At 44.2% G+C, this 19,219-nt stretch overlaps 2 protein-coding genes and 1 long non-coding RNA gene across 4 annotated transcripts in view; 1 reads left to right on the top strand and 2 right to left on the bottom strand.

The window, feature by feature from the left end:
• The window catches only part of LOC125716013 (inorganic pyrophosphatase-like), a 156,173-nt gene that overhangs the window by 27,300 nt on the left and 109,654 nt on the right, over positions 1-19,219 (top strand). The gene's annotated exons all lie outside the window — the stretch shown is intronic.
• The window catches only part of LOC125716009 (A disintegrin and metalloproteinase with thrombospondin motifs 14), a 51,583-nt gene that overhangs the window by 15,732 nt on the left and 16,632 nt on the right, over positions 1-19,219 (bottom strand). The window contains exons 3-7 of one of the 2 annotated variants that reach the window (XM_048988216.1): positions 16,650-16,803; positions 12,237-12,433; positions 6,536-6,619; positions 3,374-3,521; positions 981-1,086 (exon numbers count right to left, since the gene is read on the bottom strand). In XM_048988216.1, the coding sequence (XP_048844173.1) occupies positions 981-1,086; positions 3,374-3,521; positions 6,536-6,619; positions 12,237-12,433; positions 16,650-16,803 (689 nt within the window). Of the gene's footprint in view, positions 1-980; positions 1,087-3,364; positions 3,522-6,535; positions 6,620-12,236; positions 12,434-16,649; positions 16,804-19,219 lie in introns of both variants that reach the window. The other variant, XM_048988215.1, reaches the window with a different exon arrangement.
• On the bottom strand, positions 13,796-16,200 carry LOC125716020 (uncharacterized). The gene is made up of 3 exons (XR_007384240.1): positions 15,087-16,200; positions 14,788-15,056; positions 13,796-14,627 (listed from the first exon to the last, which is right to left on the bottom strand). It is a non-coding gene; the product is annotated as an uncharacterized LOC125716020 (long non-coding RNA).

Below are 19,219 nucleotides of genomic sequence, written 5' to 3' on the forward strand. Positions count from 1 at the left end.
GTGTTTTATTTTTCTGCAAGAAATCCGCAAGATCGTGAATGAAAACAACCATGGAAAACGGAATATTACGGCTTTGGGCTAAAGGTTAATGTCTATCCCAAACCACGTCTACGCATGGAAAACATGCTAAGTATGAGAGAATGGGGGCCAGGCCTCTCTAACTCAATCCTGAGGTATCAAGAGAGGGCATTCCCTGCAGGCAGAGCTATTCAGCCAGCAATATAAACTAATCTGATGACAAACCAGTGATAGGTGTGACCTGGCATCATTGCTATGGTTACAATGATATCCATGGCACCAGACATCAATAATCAATATCTAATCATTTCTCTTTGCGTGTGTGTTCTGTGCAGCACAGATGTGTCTTTGTCTGGTGTCAGATGCTGGTGTCAGTTTTTTAGTTTACCCCCTTAATTCCACCCTACAGTCTCTCTTTAACATTTTGGGTTCTAAATATGGTGAATAGGTCTACGGGACACTGGGATCAGAGAGTGGAACGAGGTGATTTTACTGAGTGCCCTCTGAAAACCACACTGCTTTATATCGTAACACGCAGGACGGGAAACACGAGAGCTTTCCTGCCACAGTTACAGTGTGCTTTATACTTAAAAATGAGGTACAAGCTAATCCATCCCCCAAAATCTCCATCATTATTGGATAAGATTACAGAAGACATTTTAACATGCCATTAATGTAGATCTGCTGAAACGGCAGCAAAATGTAATATTTCAGGATGAAAGTCATTTGGTCTGGTTAACTCAGTACATACTGCAGGCATTTATTAAAGGCATGACGCACAAGATTTATGAGACGGTGCCCTGGGTCGCATGTTCTGAGAAATCTTCATTTTGTTAATTCCAGAAGGAGCACTGAGCTCAGGCGATTAATGACTTACAATATAGTGAAAAAGGCAGCAATGTTATTGCACCATGGCGACTGTTTAGGAGCGGTTGACGTAAGACGAACGTGGGAAAACTTACACGTGGCCAGTCTCGTGAGCGACCACAAACGCAGAGGAAAAACCATCTTCATGGTTCAAGGTACAGCTCCGCAGGGGATGGCACATTCCTGTTACTGGTGCGTAACCTGGGTAACGAGCAGAAGATGATACTGGTGAACTGGGAGATCCAGCTCCGACTGACTCGGGTTGCAGCAAAGCTTAACACGGCTGCAAATGCCAACAGAACTGTTCAAATACCAGGATTCAGAACAAAAAGCTTTTTAGTAATGCTGAAAATTCACAGGCAGTATTCAAAATCATGGATGTGTACTGAACTTCAAGGTTGACTAGTCAGAAACAAGTAAACTTTGGCAAGACTAAGAAACAATCTTTTTAAATATGACATTTTTTCCCCTAATATTTGATCTATAATAAACGATGGCATAGGCTTCTTTGATCGTGATCATATCTGTCGGCATGTGAACTTTTCTGAGCTTCTTGTCTCTTTCAGGATGAAGGAGATGTGAGGCACAGAAGCAGCGTCTGTTAGAGGCAGCGCAGGACCGGAGAACGTGCTACAGCCGCAGGAAATGCACGAAGCGAAGCGGAACAAAGACAGCAGTACCGCGCTCGATCAAGATGTGTGCAGGGACTGTGTGTCGGCCACAAAATGTCCTGGTTGCTCTGAAGACCTTTGGCATGCAGGTGAAAAAGCACCAAACAGAGACGCGCTGGTGTGTTAATAAAAGGGGGGGGGGGTGACAGGGACTCAATAAAATTAGCTGCATCCAGGAAAAGATCAATAGCATAACACAAGCCTCAGCTTCCAGCGGCTCCAGTTTGTGTTTAAAGGGCCCAATTAAGGCATCGTTATGACCCAGTGATTAAAAGCATATGGAAAAATGCCCCCCCCCCCCCATGATTGGTGCACAGCATAGAACGGGATCTGAAATAATTGTGCTCCTGACAGGAAGCCACTTCTGATTTACGCGTGGAAAAAAAAATCACACATAATTCCCAGTGTGATACACAGCTGCAAATACAGATGCAAGCCTGACAGGAAAGCTATTCCGTGACCTAATAGCCCATGATAAAAGGTTGACCTCTGTAATGTCCTTAAGGGTGATATCATAGGCTAAAGATGTATTTACTATAAGACTTTCTGCTTTGAGAATCGCACAGGCATGAAGATCTTGCACACGCCTTACTGGCAGTTAATCTTACTTTACGATCCGCTGCCACGGTGACAATGCTTTTGACAGGCTAACCGCATTCACCGGATTGTTTTCTCGCTCTAACTTCGGGCTTTGGACCTGCCGCCTTTTCAGGCACAGGAGAGTGCAATGTTTACCCTCCTGTCTTGAAGATCGCTCTATCAGAGCAGCAGGCTAAAAGGGCCATAGAGACTCGGCTGTTATGACCAAAATATCCCTGAAACCATGGAAACACTCAGGTGTGACAAAAAACAACTTGCCTGTCTCTCGTTTACCTTTAAGAAAAGGAGAAGGGGGTTCTGAGGAGATCAAAGAGCTTTGCGCAACGCGTAATGTTTGCAACGGGAATTCTTTACCGATAGCGTTTCGATTCTGTTATTCTGCTGTTTCTTTCTGCCAATTCTAGAATTCCAAATTATGTATAATGTGAATCTTTCACAGATTACAGAACCATTCTGAATACAAAGTTACACAAGAATACACTTGGATCAGACAAATTTCACACGTGTTAAATGTCATTAAATAGTACAAACGTGTCCTAACTGAAAATCGCAATTCAGCAAATATTGCAATGACACAATGTCAAAATCAATTTTGTTTTGCAAATATATCTCTGTTATTTGTTACCATGGAATGTTATTTTTGTGTGTGCATGATGGAATAAGACAATATGTTGGATTTTATTATGGAAAAATCCAGCACAGCCTTTAATCTTGCAGGGACAGAAGAATTTCCAGAGCAGCACTTGGAATGAGCCAGGAACTAACTCAACATCTTACAAGAATTTCACACCAAATATGATGGCAGGAAACTGTAAATAAATGATGTATGATTTTAATTTGTTAAAAAAAAACACTACACATAGAAGAAAAACAGACTGAATGCTGGAGACACTTTGATTAAAGGGACAGTGTCCATGTGACTGGATGTGAATGTTAGGATCAGTAAAGCTTTTCGTTTTTCCGCTACATGCCAAAACCTCTCCTTTAATAAATAAAGCAAACAGAGTTCAGTTTTGTACTGGTTGGCACCAACGTCCCACTGGCAAGGTGCTGGAAAAAACCAACTGGAGAATGAAGTCACAGAGTCACAGCCTCTCAGAATTTCCTGGGCCCTTACCTGAACGAGGCAGGCAGCCCGTGTGAACAGGGAGCAGGTATCGCGTAGCACTCACTCTGCACAGGTCTCGATCGAGGGGAAAGTACAGTACCTTGCATACCTGCGGGACCAAAATCTTGCCTGGTCAGGAAGATGGCGTGGTCGTGGTGCTCGGCGTGACTGGGGTCACGCCGCTGCTGTGTGTTGGCCCAACGACACACTTGCTCCAGGCTGCGTGATGGGTTTCCACGCTCGATCAGGCTGATGGACTGCGGAGAGTGACACACACTGCGCTCAGGCTGTGCTCTTTCCTTCTTTTTTCTTTCTTTCTTTCTTTCTTTCTTTCTTTCTTTCTTTCTTTCTTTCTTTCTGTCCTGTCTGTCTCGCACTCTCTCACACACACCCACACATCCATGCACAGCACTGTACAAACGTTTTAGGCAGTCTAAGAAAATGATGCTTGATATTGCTGTTGTTGCACTTCCCTCTCAAAGTGTGTCAATATCAGACACATGACCGAATAGCTGGATTTTGTCAAAAAACAATTCCCGTACTATTCTATGCTCTGCTGTTCCTCTGCGAAGCAGTACTATACTCTCCACTCTCCGGCACAGTTTGACAGAAAGCACACAAAACTGCATCAGCATCCATTCACCCCAGCCGCTGTGCAGTTTTCTGGGAAACTCCAAAATAAGTGGCAGACTATCAAATGTAATGAGACTGTAAACAGTGTGGATGTTTCCCCAGAAAAGGCTACAGTACATTTATGTGCTATCTGACAGACCCAAAAGTAGCGGAAAGACGGACACCTAGGGCTGCACTTCATTCCAGATCCTGTTATTACACACAATGCACTCAGAAATAATACGCTTCTGTTCAGTGCGACATGTCCTATTGACATAGTAGATTATTCCCCGTTTTCTTCCAACACAATCTTAAATATTGGATTTTTCCACAGTGCAGTTTAACAACCACAAAGCTGCTGACTGCCCTGGGATTTGGTCTCTCCTAAATCAAACTGATGTTTTACTTAATCTCCTGACCCTCTGCGCATGCTTTCCAAGGATTCGGCAGTCTTTCTTTGCCTGACATCGCTCTCTTGTCCCCCACACTATGCTGGGTGGCTGCTCCATGATCTGCTGGAGAGTTAGTCACAGCCCCATTGTGCAGGTTACAAGAAGTCTGACGGTCTGATTTACTCATTGACATCTCAGTGAAGGTCAGTCATCTCCTCAACACACTTAGACTTAGCATGTAAACCATTATCAGACAACCCACCTGACAATAATAACCACAGGCGGCGGTCACATGACTTCAAAGGAAGTCCTTGGCCCAGCGGAGAAATCAATACAGGACTGCAAAGGAAGAGCTGAGCGGGCGGCGACCATGAGCCGAACGCGGCAGACGGCGGCCAGGCCTGGGGGGTGCGGGCCGGGACGCCATGGCAGTGTGTTTGCGTTCACACTATCACAGGTGTCAGAATAAATTCTACACAGCAAAGTGCGAGAGGCGAAGAGGTAAAAAAAACCTCTGAGTTCTAGCACGATACTGGGAAAAATGTAGGGGGGAGGGGGGTCTCTGAGACGTGGGCGGGAAGGGGAGCTGTGGCGGTTGAGAGAGATTGTTTTATGGTGACTGAAGATGGCGACTGAAACCAAATGACACAGATCCTGCCCTGCAAAGTCCATTCTCTGTATGCTTATACTGGCAGTATCTGACTATATCTTATGATATTAATAACATGGTAACATTTTACTTAAGGCCATGTTTTTAGTAATTTATACACACATTCCTAACAAACACTAATGCAGATAAATTTATCCATCCATCCATCCATCCATCCATTTTCCAAACCGCTCATCCTATTGGGTCGCGGAAATTTATCAAAAGGCATAACATATTATAGCCATGCATATTATGCATCATGAATGCTTTATGAAGGTCTCATCTATAATTCACTATAGATACTTTTATGCATCATAATGCATAATAAACAGGGCTATAATGTGTTATACCTTTTTATAAATATTTAGAATTAGAATGCTTTATGAATGCATTATAATGCATTATGAATATATATATAGATAGCTAAAAACAAGGCTTTAAGTACAGTGTTACCGAGGGCATTTTATAACCCCACAACCTTAAAGGTGGGATTTGAATGTGAAGCACTTTAAATGTCTCTATGGTGGCCGAAGTGGAGATGAAGGGCAGCGCTCAGCTCCACTGGTTAGGAGCCTGTATCCACGATTGGAAAGTGGGGTCAAATCCCAAGACTGGCACAGTGATGTCACCACTGCAGCCTTCAGTAAAGACCCTCAACTCCAACCCCAACCTCAACCTCAGCTCCATGGACACTGGCTGACTCTGTTCCCTGATCCAAACTTGGGCAAAAGCATAAGGGGATGTGGAGAGCAGTCGCAGCCTTCTTGCACGGATGTGTTTCACATGCTCATGCCCACTTGCGAAGACATAAGCCTCTGGTTTAGCCAACAAGCTGCATAGCTAGATCGGTGCCAGAGATATTTAATGGCTAAAGCAAAATGGCAGATGAACCACTTTTGAGACAGACAAACGACACGGTCGCTTGCCGAAAAGCATGTGGGTTTGATCCTTCCGTTCAGCCTTTCTTGTTGTTTTTCTTTTTTTTTTGCAAATAAAGACACAAGACTTACGGCACATAAGAGAAAGAGGACTGATCGACAAACCAAAAGGCTCATCTCTGGGAGAAGTGAGACCAGTGTTTGATATCTACACCAGTGTTTCCCGGTTCAGTCCTCGGGGATTCACTATGTTTTTGCTTCCTTCCAGCCCCAGCAAAAATGTGGAATGTTTGGCAGGGAGCTCGGAGGGGAGCAAAAACATGGACTGACTGTGGGTCCCTGAGGAATCGGACTGGGAAACGCTGATCTCCACCCATCGGCTAAACCGCTTGACCGGTACAGGGTCAAGGGGAGTCTGAAGCTCATCCCAGGAGGCAGAGGGCAAGAAGCAGGGGACAGCCTGGACTGGAGGCCTGTCCATCTCAGGGAAAACACTCACACACTACAGGCGATTTAGAGACACCAATACGGATGACCGAATGTTTATGAATTGTGGAAGAAAACCAGAGAACCCAGTGGCAACATGAGCAGAAACCATGCAAACTCAACACACGGGCAGATCTGGGAGTGGGAATGGAACACTCAACCCTGGAGGGGCGGAATGAGGTGCCCCAAGTCACATAGCTACCTGCACTTTTGTATTATAGTACAACATAAATATAAACAACAGGTGAACTTACCTGTCGATAGCCAACCATTATCATGCGGACAAGAACGATGTTGATGTTCGTTCCCAAGGATTCGTCATGGTAAATTTCATCGACCTGCAAAAGCAACATGGAATGTAGTCAGCTGTCTGAATTCAGCATGTTCCTTTCGTACATGAACAGGGCATTTCAGTCAGAGTGCAGCTTTGATTCTGTTCATCCAAATATAAAATTCTAATCGCTCCATTACCGAACACTATTGCGTTGCAGTCCAAAGAAAGTGATTTTAGCATTCAGGATGTCTAAGGGTAAAATAATCAAGCAGTACAATGAGTAATCAAGCAGTACAATAGGTACAGAGTTCTCGACGGATTGAACTACCCATGATTCCAATCATGGTACGACGTGTTTCAGGGTCTGTTATTCTTCTGAAGACAAAGTTACGGCATGGAAGGGGACGCTGAGGACGGGAACGACCAGGAGCACCCTCCAAAGCCGTGGGAGGGGTTGCCATGGTGACAGCTGCAGTAGCCGGCATCACACGTACAGCATCAGTGTAATGAACATGCTGGGACCGACGAACAGCACCAGCCCTTAGGGGGACATCTGCAGCTACCTCTGACGACTCCAGCTGGCACGGGACAGGCATAGCAAATAAACCAGTCACTCCATAGCTGTCCACAGCCCCCACACTCCATCACACCAATCAGGTGCCTGCGAGTGGTTGGCAGTGAGCGGTACGTAGCTCAGCGGGTTATGAAGGTCTCCGAGGTCGAGTTGGCAGAGCGGTTTCACCTTTGGGTCTCTGAGCGAGGCCCTGAACCTGCACCCGCTCCGGAGACTGACAATGCTTTCAATTCTATGTCACTTTGGATAAATGCATCTGCTAAATAAGACCCTACCCTTACCAAAAATGTGCGTGGCGGGGTGTGTCCGCGCAAAGCACGGCTGGTGCCAACATTCAATACATTTAATAGGATATCTAGATAAAAAAAAGTTCAGGCTCAGGGTCAGGCATTGGATGAGAAACAGCTGTTAATGATGTCACACACTCTTCGACACTATTGGCTAGATTTCTACAAGGCCCGCCTCCAAACAGGGAAACGGCTCCCTGCCACCTGCCGATTCGCTACATAATGCAGGCACTGACTGACACGACGACCACAAAGGGGACATTGTAATAAACAAGCTCTCCGGCTAAAAGAAATACATTTCAGGATTGTTTAAATCTAAAAACACTGGCTAACAAAGGTGCCATTCAGCACGGTGCCCTTATGGGAAGTGAGCGGCGATGCTGCAGAGCAGGGAGGCCTGGGAGGGACAGGGGGGCAGTGTCAGATACAGCCGATGGGGCCTTCGGACCGGCACACTCGAAAATCAGGCCCGTTTGTGTGCGCGCCAAATATACCTCAAAGTCCGCTATGCTAATTTTAGCTTGCTGCACACGCCACTGCCAAAAAGCAGTACTTTTTTTTTTATTTTTAAATCTATTACATTATATGTAATTAGTTTGTGTTACAGACGTGGGATCCATGGGAGGCTTTAGTGTGACTGTCAGGCATGTGTCTGGATGAACCGCGGACAGCGATGAAGCCGTACGGTCATGAATTTCACAGCGGAAAAAAACAAAATAAAAATTTGCACATTCCAGCGTGGTTCCACGAGTCCATGTGGGGATAATGAATGTGCTGGAAAGAGCGAGAGGGAAAAAAAAAAAGAGGCTTTTTTCATTTCTTTCCAGCACATTCATTATCTAACCAGGCTGCCAGACATGAAAAGGAGAGAACAGATATGAGAGCAAACAGATCAGAAAATACAGCGACAAACAGATACATTACAGCTATTCATCTTTGGCCGTGGTGAGACCACAAAGCAAATGAATAAAATTTCGCAGATCTGACACCTGATACGCTCTAAATGAACTCTTTTAAAACGTGACACGCAGATCAACCCTGCCTTCAATGGCTGAATAAACACATATTTCGAGCATCTCTGACTGACTGGCAACTGTCCAGACTTAACAGAAGACAAGAGGATGATGTGATATTTCTCTATCCATTGTTATATTCACATTAATCAATTAACTGTCTGTTTTGTTTTTATTATATGTTGTACGAGGTGATAATGTGGAAAAAGCAACCTGCAGTGGGTGGTGATGTCACTTGAGCTGGGTTTGAGAACAAAAATGTTCTGAGGGTAGAATTAAAACTGATTGGTTGAGAGGGATAACCTATTAGATTGTAGAAGAGGTGGATCCAACCAACTAGAGGAGGCAGGACCAAGACATTTGATTGGTTGGTCCCACCTCCTTTAGGTGCTTGAACTCACTTCCTCTACAATCTGATGAAATCACACAGTGGTGACCTCACTGTGGTCATTAATAACTGTCAATGATTAGACTGCCCGTCTTAATCATGGCATCACTTCAAACGGTATGACATCACGGGCCTGAACAGAATTTGCCTGCCCAACAACCGCCTAAGACTTGCCGACATCCAACCTTTATCCACACGCAGCTAAGTAGCTGCACAGTGCACTTCTCTAGGTAAGACCGTCAAGTATCAGAGAACTTTTCCATTAAATGTCAAAAGACCTTCTGCCGCCAAGGATACAAACTGAGACAATTTCCAGAACACAAAAATTGTTTTGACCTAATACAATGTCATCAGAGTACAATAATGGCAAGGCAGACTAAAATGACACACGTCTCATTGATTATCAGACCATGTGACTGGTGTATTTTTATTTAACAAAGGAATGTTCCATTAGCTTTCACTTCATTACTGAAAATCAGAGAGGGTGATTTATCTTTGGAGGGAGCAAATGATTAGAATGTTAATTTCTCAAATCTTTGACAATTTGGCAGAAATAGACACTCCCAGAGTTTCTGTTTAGCTCCAACTTGTCAGTACATCCAGACATTTCTTCAGATTTATGAAGCAGATCAAGATCAAGCGTATTAAGATTCTTTATTCGTCACATGCATAGTCATACCCATACAGTTAAATGCATCGTGAACCGGCTTTTCATATTGTGCAAAATTTTTAAAGTCAAGTAAGTAGCAAGTAAAGTTTTTTAAACTTTTTTTTAGCGAGAAAAATAAAAAAAGAATAAAGTTGTAGCTACAATAATAAGGGAGCGGTATTCCTAGATTTACAAAATTTACAATACAGACGCTACTGTACTTACGAATGAGATACGTTCCGAAAGGCCGTCTGTAACATAAAATGTTTGTAAGTCGTTATTCAATATCATTTTAAGGGTATACGTAAGTACAAAGAACTAGGATGCTGGGAGTACGCACGCTACGCTGCTGCGCGGCGGGAGTAGCGGCCAGAACTCGTACTGGGCGGAATTGGTGCACAGAAAAAAAAATGTTGCAGACAGGAAATGGGATCCCAAGGAACACAATTTGGACTTACAGTCCTCTTCGTTCGTATGTCTGAAAGTTTGTAAGTAGAGGAGTGTCTGTATATAACTTAAAATTTACAAATTCGATGCAGATGCAATGAAGAAGGAAAAAGCTATGCTACTTCAAATACTCCTACCCCGAGGCATACCTTCCAAAGGTTCACAATGCTCAGCTAATGTTTACCGTTGAACAATAAATTCCAGAAATAAAGACAAATTATCCTATTATTATTAAGAAATGAATAGTTATTCGAAGGAACTTTGCATCGTCACATTCTGTGTAGAATTTCTCACCGTCTTCCTGAGCGTCGAATTCTGAAAGCCCCGTATTTGACCACAATCACACGCCAGAGGCCGCGGTTATGAAGGATGTCAGGGCCACATGAACTTTGAAAGGGGCTGCTTCAACCTCATCCATCCACCTCCAGCAGCTGCAAGTTCGAGCGTCTGAGAAGGTTTTCTCCACACTGATTTTTCTGTTTCTTAACGCTTGGAAATATCTCCGACATTAAGAGAACATACCTGAAGGTCATTCAATCACTGCCCAGCTGTCTGCGTGACGCTAGTTTTCTTTAAACTACTAATAATGCACCTCCAATATAAAGGGGGTTGAAAATAGCTTCAGTCTTTCTAAAGAATAGCCAGACCTTTCTTAAGGGCATGCTCATTGCAGACAATCTGATTGGTTAGCTATACATTGTTCACAGTCAGATTTCAGGAAGTACACCTGTACAAAGGAATTATGGGAAACAACTTAGCCACTCCCGACGATATATACCGTCCATGTATTTCCTGACATGTTCAAGCTGCGTGTTGAGGAGACGGGACCCAGAGCGCAGCAGTCGGAGAGCCCCAGTGGCCGGGAGCGGCGTAGAGAGAACGCAAGAGCTGTGTGCTGGCTTAGGCGCGGAACAAACACGGCCATTGTGTCGAAGCGCCCGGCACAGCCCCCGCGGCCTGGTCGCGGCAGGACGCAGGGTAATCGATCCCTCCCCGAGGCTTTCATTAGGTGGTACAGCCTTCCCCAGTCAGGGTGTGTGTGGGGGGGTGATTTTCCCAGGTCAGCATAGCAGGCGAGTTAAAATGCTCCGTAATATTCATATTTTTTTTTTTTAAACCACACCCCTTGAGGGGAACAAACTCCAACTGTACGATGTAGAGGTGTGACATTTTTCACACCCTTATGATTCAAACGCCAAAGACTCCTGTCCTGTGTACCATTGCTAACGGCTCCCGTCAATGAATCGGGCGTACAGATTCAGCGCTGACCCTCGCGACACTGATTTCCTCCCTGTCAGAATGATTATTCCTCCATAAGTGGCACGACTTTACATGACCCTGACGCACATGGTCTAATAACACCCCCCCCCCCCCCATATGTGCCCCCCACCAGCTCTACCAAGCAACCAGCCCACTGCTGCTAATCAGCCTACTCTACAGGGGCCAAATTGTACCAGTTACAGAGTGACACCGGCGTCATGTGAAAATCTGACTAGAAGGATTGTCTACATTATTAAATTAAATTAGATTAATGTGGCAGGAGCTGGTAGGACCCACACAGAATAGACTACGGCTTTTTTTAATCCATAAACAATTACAGAAACAGAAGCAGAGTGGAGGAGGAACAGCAGCCATGCAATGTCTGGAACACAAGGAGAGCAGATTCTGTAGCTTCATCTCTGTTTACCTCCATTGTAATCAAGCACAAGCACTCAACCGAACAAACCAATGGTGACATTTGACTACACATATACAGATATCATGCTGTCGCATCCAATGAGGCCGGCAGATCCGGGGTGCTTCAAAACCAGCTTTCTCCACCACAGTGAAGCAGTCGCTTTATAGGAGTTTAATGCGGCCGTAAGGCCCACAGTCCTAATTAACAGAGTTTCTTGCCTCAAATACAACCGAGTGATGTCAACACCGCAAGACCCCTGCTGCAGTGGGACAGAAGCCCCTCTCACAAGCCAGCATGGATTAGACATCGAGGAAAGGTCAAATAAATGACTTTTTTTTTTTTTACATGCTGTAAAATGTCTGAGACGGGTGTTTCACAACATACTTCCCGCCAGTGCGTACACATCATTAAATAGATCACAGAGAAGGACGGGTGCTTTACAGATACCCAGCCCCACTACCATATCCAAAAGCAATCCCGCTAGTAAATTTCAAAGCCTTCACACTGCAGACAGGAAGTGCAAACACTACACACCCGCACGGCACACACCCTCACAGAGCTGAGCACAGTCCTTTCAGTTATGGCTGTTTGGACGGGCCGACCATGTCACAGTAGAGTATGCCGGTGTGAGGACGACATGCTTACGATGTTCATGAGCGTCAGGACGTAATTCTGGACGTGCTCCTTCCCGTGGAAGCGCACCACGGAGTCGTCGACGGCCAGCAGCACCTCGATGTTGTAGTTCTCCTTGCCGGCATGTCTGCGCTTACGCTCCGTCTCTGACAGCTTGTGCTGCACCGCGTCCAGCGCGTTCGGGAGCTCCAGGGATCGCAGGTCCAGGACTGGAAGACGCCACAGTGCACAGTGAAGTTAAGCGCGGGAAATCAATACTTTACTCCGCAAGCGACACACAAGTGACGCAAGGAGCAGATCACAAACATATGGCTGTCAGAGGCACGACGATGCCCAGGTACGGGTGTGAATAGTACTGGGGCAAGAGGCACGCAGTATCTTTCGAGTAAAGCAAAACAGTAGGAACTGTTCAAATCAGCAAAGTGCATCAGTGAGAGCATTCAAGGCACATGGAGCAGTGAAAGCTAAGCTAATAGCGGAATTCCAGCAATGGATGGGTGTTAGGTGTTCTGTTAACAACAATAACACCGCTGATTCAGTTGTCAAAATTTTATCCATCCATTTTATCCATCTTCTAACCGCTTATCCTGGTCAGGGCTGCAGAAAGCCTGGAGCCTGTCCCGGGGGGCACCGGGCACAAGGCTGGGGGGGCACACTGGACTGGGATGCCAGTCAAAGCTTTATTAGACGTGTTTGGCTACGTTCCTAATACTGGCTGGTTATGAGTCGCATGTTTCTTAGAAAACGTCTTTCATTGTACGACACAGGGGAACACAGGAGCTTTATGACAATTCGCTTCACAAACTGCAGCGGAAATAATGCTAAACTCAAAGGATTTCACACAAAGAACTGGCCAGAGCGGAAAAAAAACTCCCCCTGGACAAATTGCAGCTTGTTTATTCCGTATATAAAAACTGCATGAATGGATAGAAGAATTAAAAGAATATCCGCCATACAGAGCTCAAACTGCTATAGTGATCGAATCTTGACTTCAAAATGCTTAACAATCCAGAAAAATAACATTTCCGAGGCTGAATTACTAAAACATCTCAGCGAAAAAAAACAGAAAGAACATTCAGTGTTCAATGTTCACTCTCCCTAAAAACTGTGGTTTTTAATCTCTGGGGAGAATGCCCATTTCACCAGTGAGGTACAAAGAATGATCTTTATGTTTCATCGTTCTTAGTAACGAGAATGAATACTTGGCTGAAGCTGCATGAAAATGAAGCGAATTACATCCTGTGAGAGAGGACGGGGGGATTGGAGCTGGGATGAGTGCAGGGGGAGCTCCTGTTTGGGTGGTCCTCTGTGGAGAAAGTCTGACAGGAGACTAAAGTAAAGCGTTCGCATGGAAATGCACTGTTAACATGTCAGAAGATGGCAGATTAGACAGAGGAACTGACAGGCAGGCAGGCAAGCAGACAGACAGACAGGCAAGTAGGCAGGCAGATAGACAGACAGGCAGGCAGGCAGGTTGGCAGGCGGACAGATAGACAGGCAGGCAGACAGACAGGTAGACAGAAAGACAGACAGGTAGGCAGAAAGACAGACAGACAGACAGACAGACAGGCAGGCAGGCAGGCAGGCAGGCAGATAGATAGATAGATAGATAGATAGATAGATAGATAGATAGATAGATAGATAGATAGATAGATAGATAGATAGATAGTTTTGTTTATCCCAAGGGGAAAGGTTGACCTCATTAGGTGTCCAATGGCAGATTTTAGCTATTTTTTTATATCTGTGTAGGGAAAATAAAGATGCAAACAGCAGGAATGTCAAAAATCCAAAACAGAAAGGAGGAACAGAACCCAGAAAATGTTTGAGGGACGCTGGCACACTGCACTTTCAGATTCTTAGCGGTACCATGGTTGCCCACCGAGCCAGAAATGAATCCAGCCAAATCAAAGGCATTCCAGTTTATAAAAAGAACATAGCCTGCCATAAAAAAAAACGATTAAAAATTAATGCGGAAAAAAATCGAAGCCAAATCATATCAAAGAGTACGACTGTGAGGTTCTGAGTTCAATTAACAAATGGGAAGTCAGAAAAGAAGAGTATCTGCAGGAATGTGAGACTGCTCCTCTACAAGAAGGTCCTCAAATTCACCCTTGCCTGATATGAACTGAGCTCTGACAAGAGTCGTTCAAGACACTCCAATTCTTTTAAAAATGTAAGTTCCATATAAACATTCCTTTGGATGCGGCAGTTAGGCTGCTTGAAGGACCTGACCTATTTGCTGTATCGGAGATGCACCATCAAAGCGCTGTCCCAAGCCTGCCTTCTGTGCCACACAGCTGCCTGAACCAGGCCATTTGGCCTACTGGCATCATAGGGTCCTCCCAACTAGACCTTCTGTCCAAATATCTTCACAGGGCTGTCCCAGACAGGCTGTCTGTCAACCTAACTTCATAGGGTTCTCCCAGCTAGACCTTCTGTCCAAATATCTTCACAGGGCTGTCCCAGACAGGCTGTCTGTCAACCTAACTTCATAGGGTTCTCCCAACTGGACCTTCTGTCCAAATATCTTTACAGGGCTGTCCCAGACAGGCTGTCTGTCAACCTAACTTCATAGGGTTCTCCCAACTGGACCTTCTGTCCAAATATCTTCACAGGGCTGTCCCAGACAGGCTGTCTGTCAACCTAACTTCATAGGGTTCTCCCAACTGGACTTTCTGTCCAAATATCTTCACAGGGCTGTCCCAGACAGGCCTTCTAACAGGATGAACAGAAGGACGTGCCAGATCACTGTGTAAGACTCAGTAACTGCTGGAGAAGCTGATCACTTTCATTCAGCTGTAGACACAGGAGCACATGACCACTGCAGATTGGCTTAACCCTAACCCTAACCCTAACCCTAACCCTAACCCTATCATACATGTTCCTGTCCACAGACAGGTGAAGCACACAGAACGCTATTGACCTTCACTGTATCTTGTTTTTATCTCAGCATTCAGGCTAATAACATTTTGAACGGAGATTTTCCCACAATGCTACCGGCCAATTAAAGTGATTTTTTTTACACAACAGATGTCACTCTCCATGTAGTCATTGTAATGGACTTTCATTGCACAAATGTTTCAGAAAAATGTTCTCTCAGTCTGCAATAAAGTGCTCAAAACTTTCAGATATGAGGATCACGATGCATAAACAATTTGTATCCTGTTTTGCGTGCCACTGTAGGCATATTTCTTCAATTAGATTACAAATGAGGCATAAAAATTTGCTAAATTAGAGTAATTACCAGGCGCTGCCTTACACCGCATCATCTAAGGCAATAAAATAGATCGACGGGACATGCTAATCCAACCCCTTGCGGTGCTCGACAATAACGTCACATAGCCTTACAGTCCTTCACCCTCATCTGCAAACTCCACCATCTACAGTCTTCGGTGCCGCTGAGATGGGCTCGGCGAAGTTTTGCATCAAGATGATTACGTTATCATACCGTTTAGAAAAAGGAAACCGGAATAAAACGTAGTGTACGTTACTCTAGGGAGATTAAATTACTAAAACAAATAAGACATTCTCAGAGGCGTTCAAAGATTTCCTAAGTTTTAATGCAAAAATATTTACGTCACGTTTTCCATTACTGAATGTCGTTATGAAGTTTACAGGGCTTACGGCGATTCAATCATATTTAGGCAAAAAAAAAGAGATCAGTGATAGATTTAAAGCAGCACTAATTTTTCCGAAATTGCTTTTCCTTCTAACAGGAAAATGTTGTACCAATAGTAAACAGCCTCAAAGGACAAGTAAAAGGTATATTTAACTGCCCCATAAACCAACAACTAACCGAATCCCAGCACTGATGTCCAGATGTTCCCAGTATATGCAGGAATCTGTTTAATTCACAGCACAACTGGTGGGTGTTTACTGTTTTTCCTGCACATCCACCGGAATCCTGCATTCCTCGCTCTACCAGCTGTTGCTAGGAATACTGCAGCTGCTGTGCCTGCCTGTTATTTTGGTGGGGGGGGGGGGGGGGGAGGAGTCTGCCCAGAGCACGAATACTGTTGATGGAGGGGGGTGAAAAAAAAAAAAATCAACTGTGTTCATGAGACATTTGACAACCGGGGCCCCATACCAGCAGCCACCATAGCTAATTAATGAATCCAGGGAGAATAAATCAAGACGGAGTAACATTAGCTTCTAGGCTGCAGCGGGGGTTCAGTCGTTTGCGTGCTAAGAGGACATCTGACTGTAAAGGTGGTTCGGACATTCAGGGGAGACAGAAGTCTCCATAAACCGTTACTTAGCGTAATTAAAGGGGACAGATGTCTGACCTCACATTTTTATTCATTCCTGCTGTCATGTGTCATTCCTGTTAAGACATTTTTTCCTCCTGCAAGCCTGTGATGTACAGAGCAGCATGCAAACAGGATGGTGCCGCAGTTCTCCCATAATGCACCAGGCCCATCCTACCGTTATGGAGGTCTTCTTCTCTCTGCGTCGACTCCCCTTTGACGGCGGACCTGCGGTACACCACGTGGACGCGGCCCTTGCCTTCTTCCTCTTGCTGTCCCTTCTCCAGGGGCTCGATGAAGAACTCACCGTTATCAGTGCGGATCAGACCCGCCTGGAAAAAAAGAAAGACGTCATTATAGGACAGCCAGCACCTAAGACCTCTGCAAGCAGCACTCAACCTCAAATCATTCATCAATTCCCGAATAACACTCTGTGGACCATTTTAAGAAGGCAATGGTCCTACTATTCATTGTCTCCGTACATTACGATCTGCTATAAGCTATCTACAAGCTGCTTAAAACGTCTCTTCTGTTCTTCTACTCCGATCGCACATAAACTCTTACACTTGCGTTACTTTTTATTTATTTAGTAAACACTTTTATCCAACTTTTATCCAATTTTTTTGTGTACTGTGTGATGAAACTACGACACAGTTGCAGAGCCTTATGAAAATTAAACCAACATCAGTATGAGACTATATAATAAAAATATTGCAAGAGATCAAAGTAATGCACGGACAAATAAGTGCACTGGAAAATGCTGACGTGGCTTACAAAGAAAGGAGCGAAAAGGTACATTTAATGAGTTTTAGTCCATCTGGCAGAGCCATTGGTGCAGTGCATGTCCACAGGGACTGAGTAAGACGCAAGCTCCCCCGCACCCGAGCGTTCTACCAGAGTTAACCCATTCAGGGCCGCAGTGATAAGGAAAACATGTGTATGGTGTAGCCCTTCTTTAACGGAGTCTGTGGGTGTTTATTTAAGCGCGTCCTGGGCGAAGGTGCCGGCAGTGAATGTAAAGGCTAAAATTCGTCGGAAATTCTTTTTTCCCCTCTATTATCAGTCACCAAGTTTCAGAAACTGTATAATGAAAAAAACGATAAACAAAATAAGGAAAAACTGTTATTGTCAGTTTCTGGCATGAGGGCCTGATGGAGGGGATGAGACGAGGGCGTCGGTGGGGGGGTCGGGTGTTTGTTGTTGTACATGATGGAAAGTTATTTGCTTGTAATACTCTTCTGATTTTTCCTGAATAAAAAATTGACCAGAAAAAAAATTCTGGCATGAAATATAAAGCTGGAACATCTATTAATAATAATAGTTTTATTCAAAGCACCTCACGGTAGAACAAAGGGTCACAATTTAGGGACACCCCCAGGGATTTGGACCCTCGACCTTCCCATTGTGAGCACAAAGGTCTACTTGTCATGCTACCAACTATGAATGAATGAAAATGTTAGTTCTGTGCTTAAATGTGAACGGATACCTGCGTGATTACACAAGAGCTCGTCGAGGTCACAAACCAAGGATCAATACAGGTCACATGACCGTGAACCTTTCGGGGCGTGCGGTGCGCACTGCCGCATAATCCTCCGCCTTAGCTTTCCTGGTGAAATTCCACCGGTATAAATGAGGTGAGGACCATTCAACAGAAGAAATTTGCGAATGCATACAAAGCAAATCGCACAGAAAGCTCCATCAGTGGTTTTTAACCTGATAAGGTGCTAATGTAGAACAATATATAAAGCAAAATGTTTTATATATGCTAATACTCCAGTAGCGCTTTACTTCAGGGGGCGCGAGTAACTTAGCAACTCAGTTATTAATTGAATCATGAACAAATACAGTAACTGCAAGAAATACAAGACCTGTGGATCAATATACAACAAACACCTTTTTGGTTATTAATACTTTAAGAAAGATTGTAATACCGCATTGTTTTTGCCCCCTCTAGGAAAGTGTTACCAATACTACTCATCCCTAATTATTATATCTAAAGGAGATAAAAGACCATTAATCTGCATTCCTCCCATCGCCTGAATGATATAGTTAGATAAACAATGTAATAACAAATTCCCACCAGAGAAGAAAACTCCAAGCAATATTTTACAGAAGAAACAGGTCAACAGCTGTGCACCGCATCTTACGTGATTTGCAAGTTGTGCCATGAAAACGAGTCATTTCACCCATTTAATTGCATGCCCTTTGATTTCTTAGTGCTCTGTCGTCGTTGTTGTGAAAACATCACTTACGTAACCTATGCAGCCTCTACTTACACCGTCAGCACGCAAAAAACAATGAGTGCGGAATTTTGCTTTTCGGTATTCTTTCCACATGCAGAGATAAAGAAATGCACAGGCCCTTGAAAACATCTATACACAAGCCAGCACTTACCCCTAAAAAAAGAAATCAAACACTTTGGCAGTCTACGAAACGTGATTTTAGGAACCACCGGCCAAATTATACTTGGTTTGCAACTAGCAAAGGAAGCCAAGTGTTTGTGCAGTTAAATATTGCTTTTCTCAGGAAAATTATTGTTTAAATGCACAGTGAATTACATTTTCAGTACCCATTTAAATTCTCGTCGAAATATGAACATCTAAACAGAAAATACAAACTACTAAAATTAACATATGGAAGAAGACAAAATTACAGAAACACTAAATGGAAAAGGGTTTTAGTTTTGAAATAACTACAGGTAATCACAAGCACATTTACAAAGGTGAGTCATGTGATGCTGAATGCTGA

The sequence above is a fragment of the Brienomyrus brachyistius genome, chromosome 20 (assembly GCF_023856365.1).
Source record: "Brienomyrus brachyistius isolate T26 chromosome 20, BBRACH_0.4, whole genome shotgun sequence".
In the NCBI taxonomy this organism is placed as follows: domain Eukaryota; kingdom Metazoa; phylum Chordata; class Actinopteri; order Osteoglossiformes; family Mormyridae; genus Brienomyrus; species Brienomyrus brachyistius.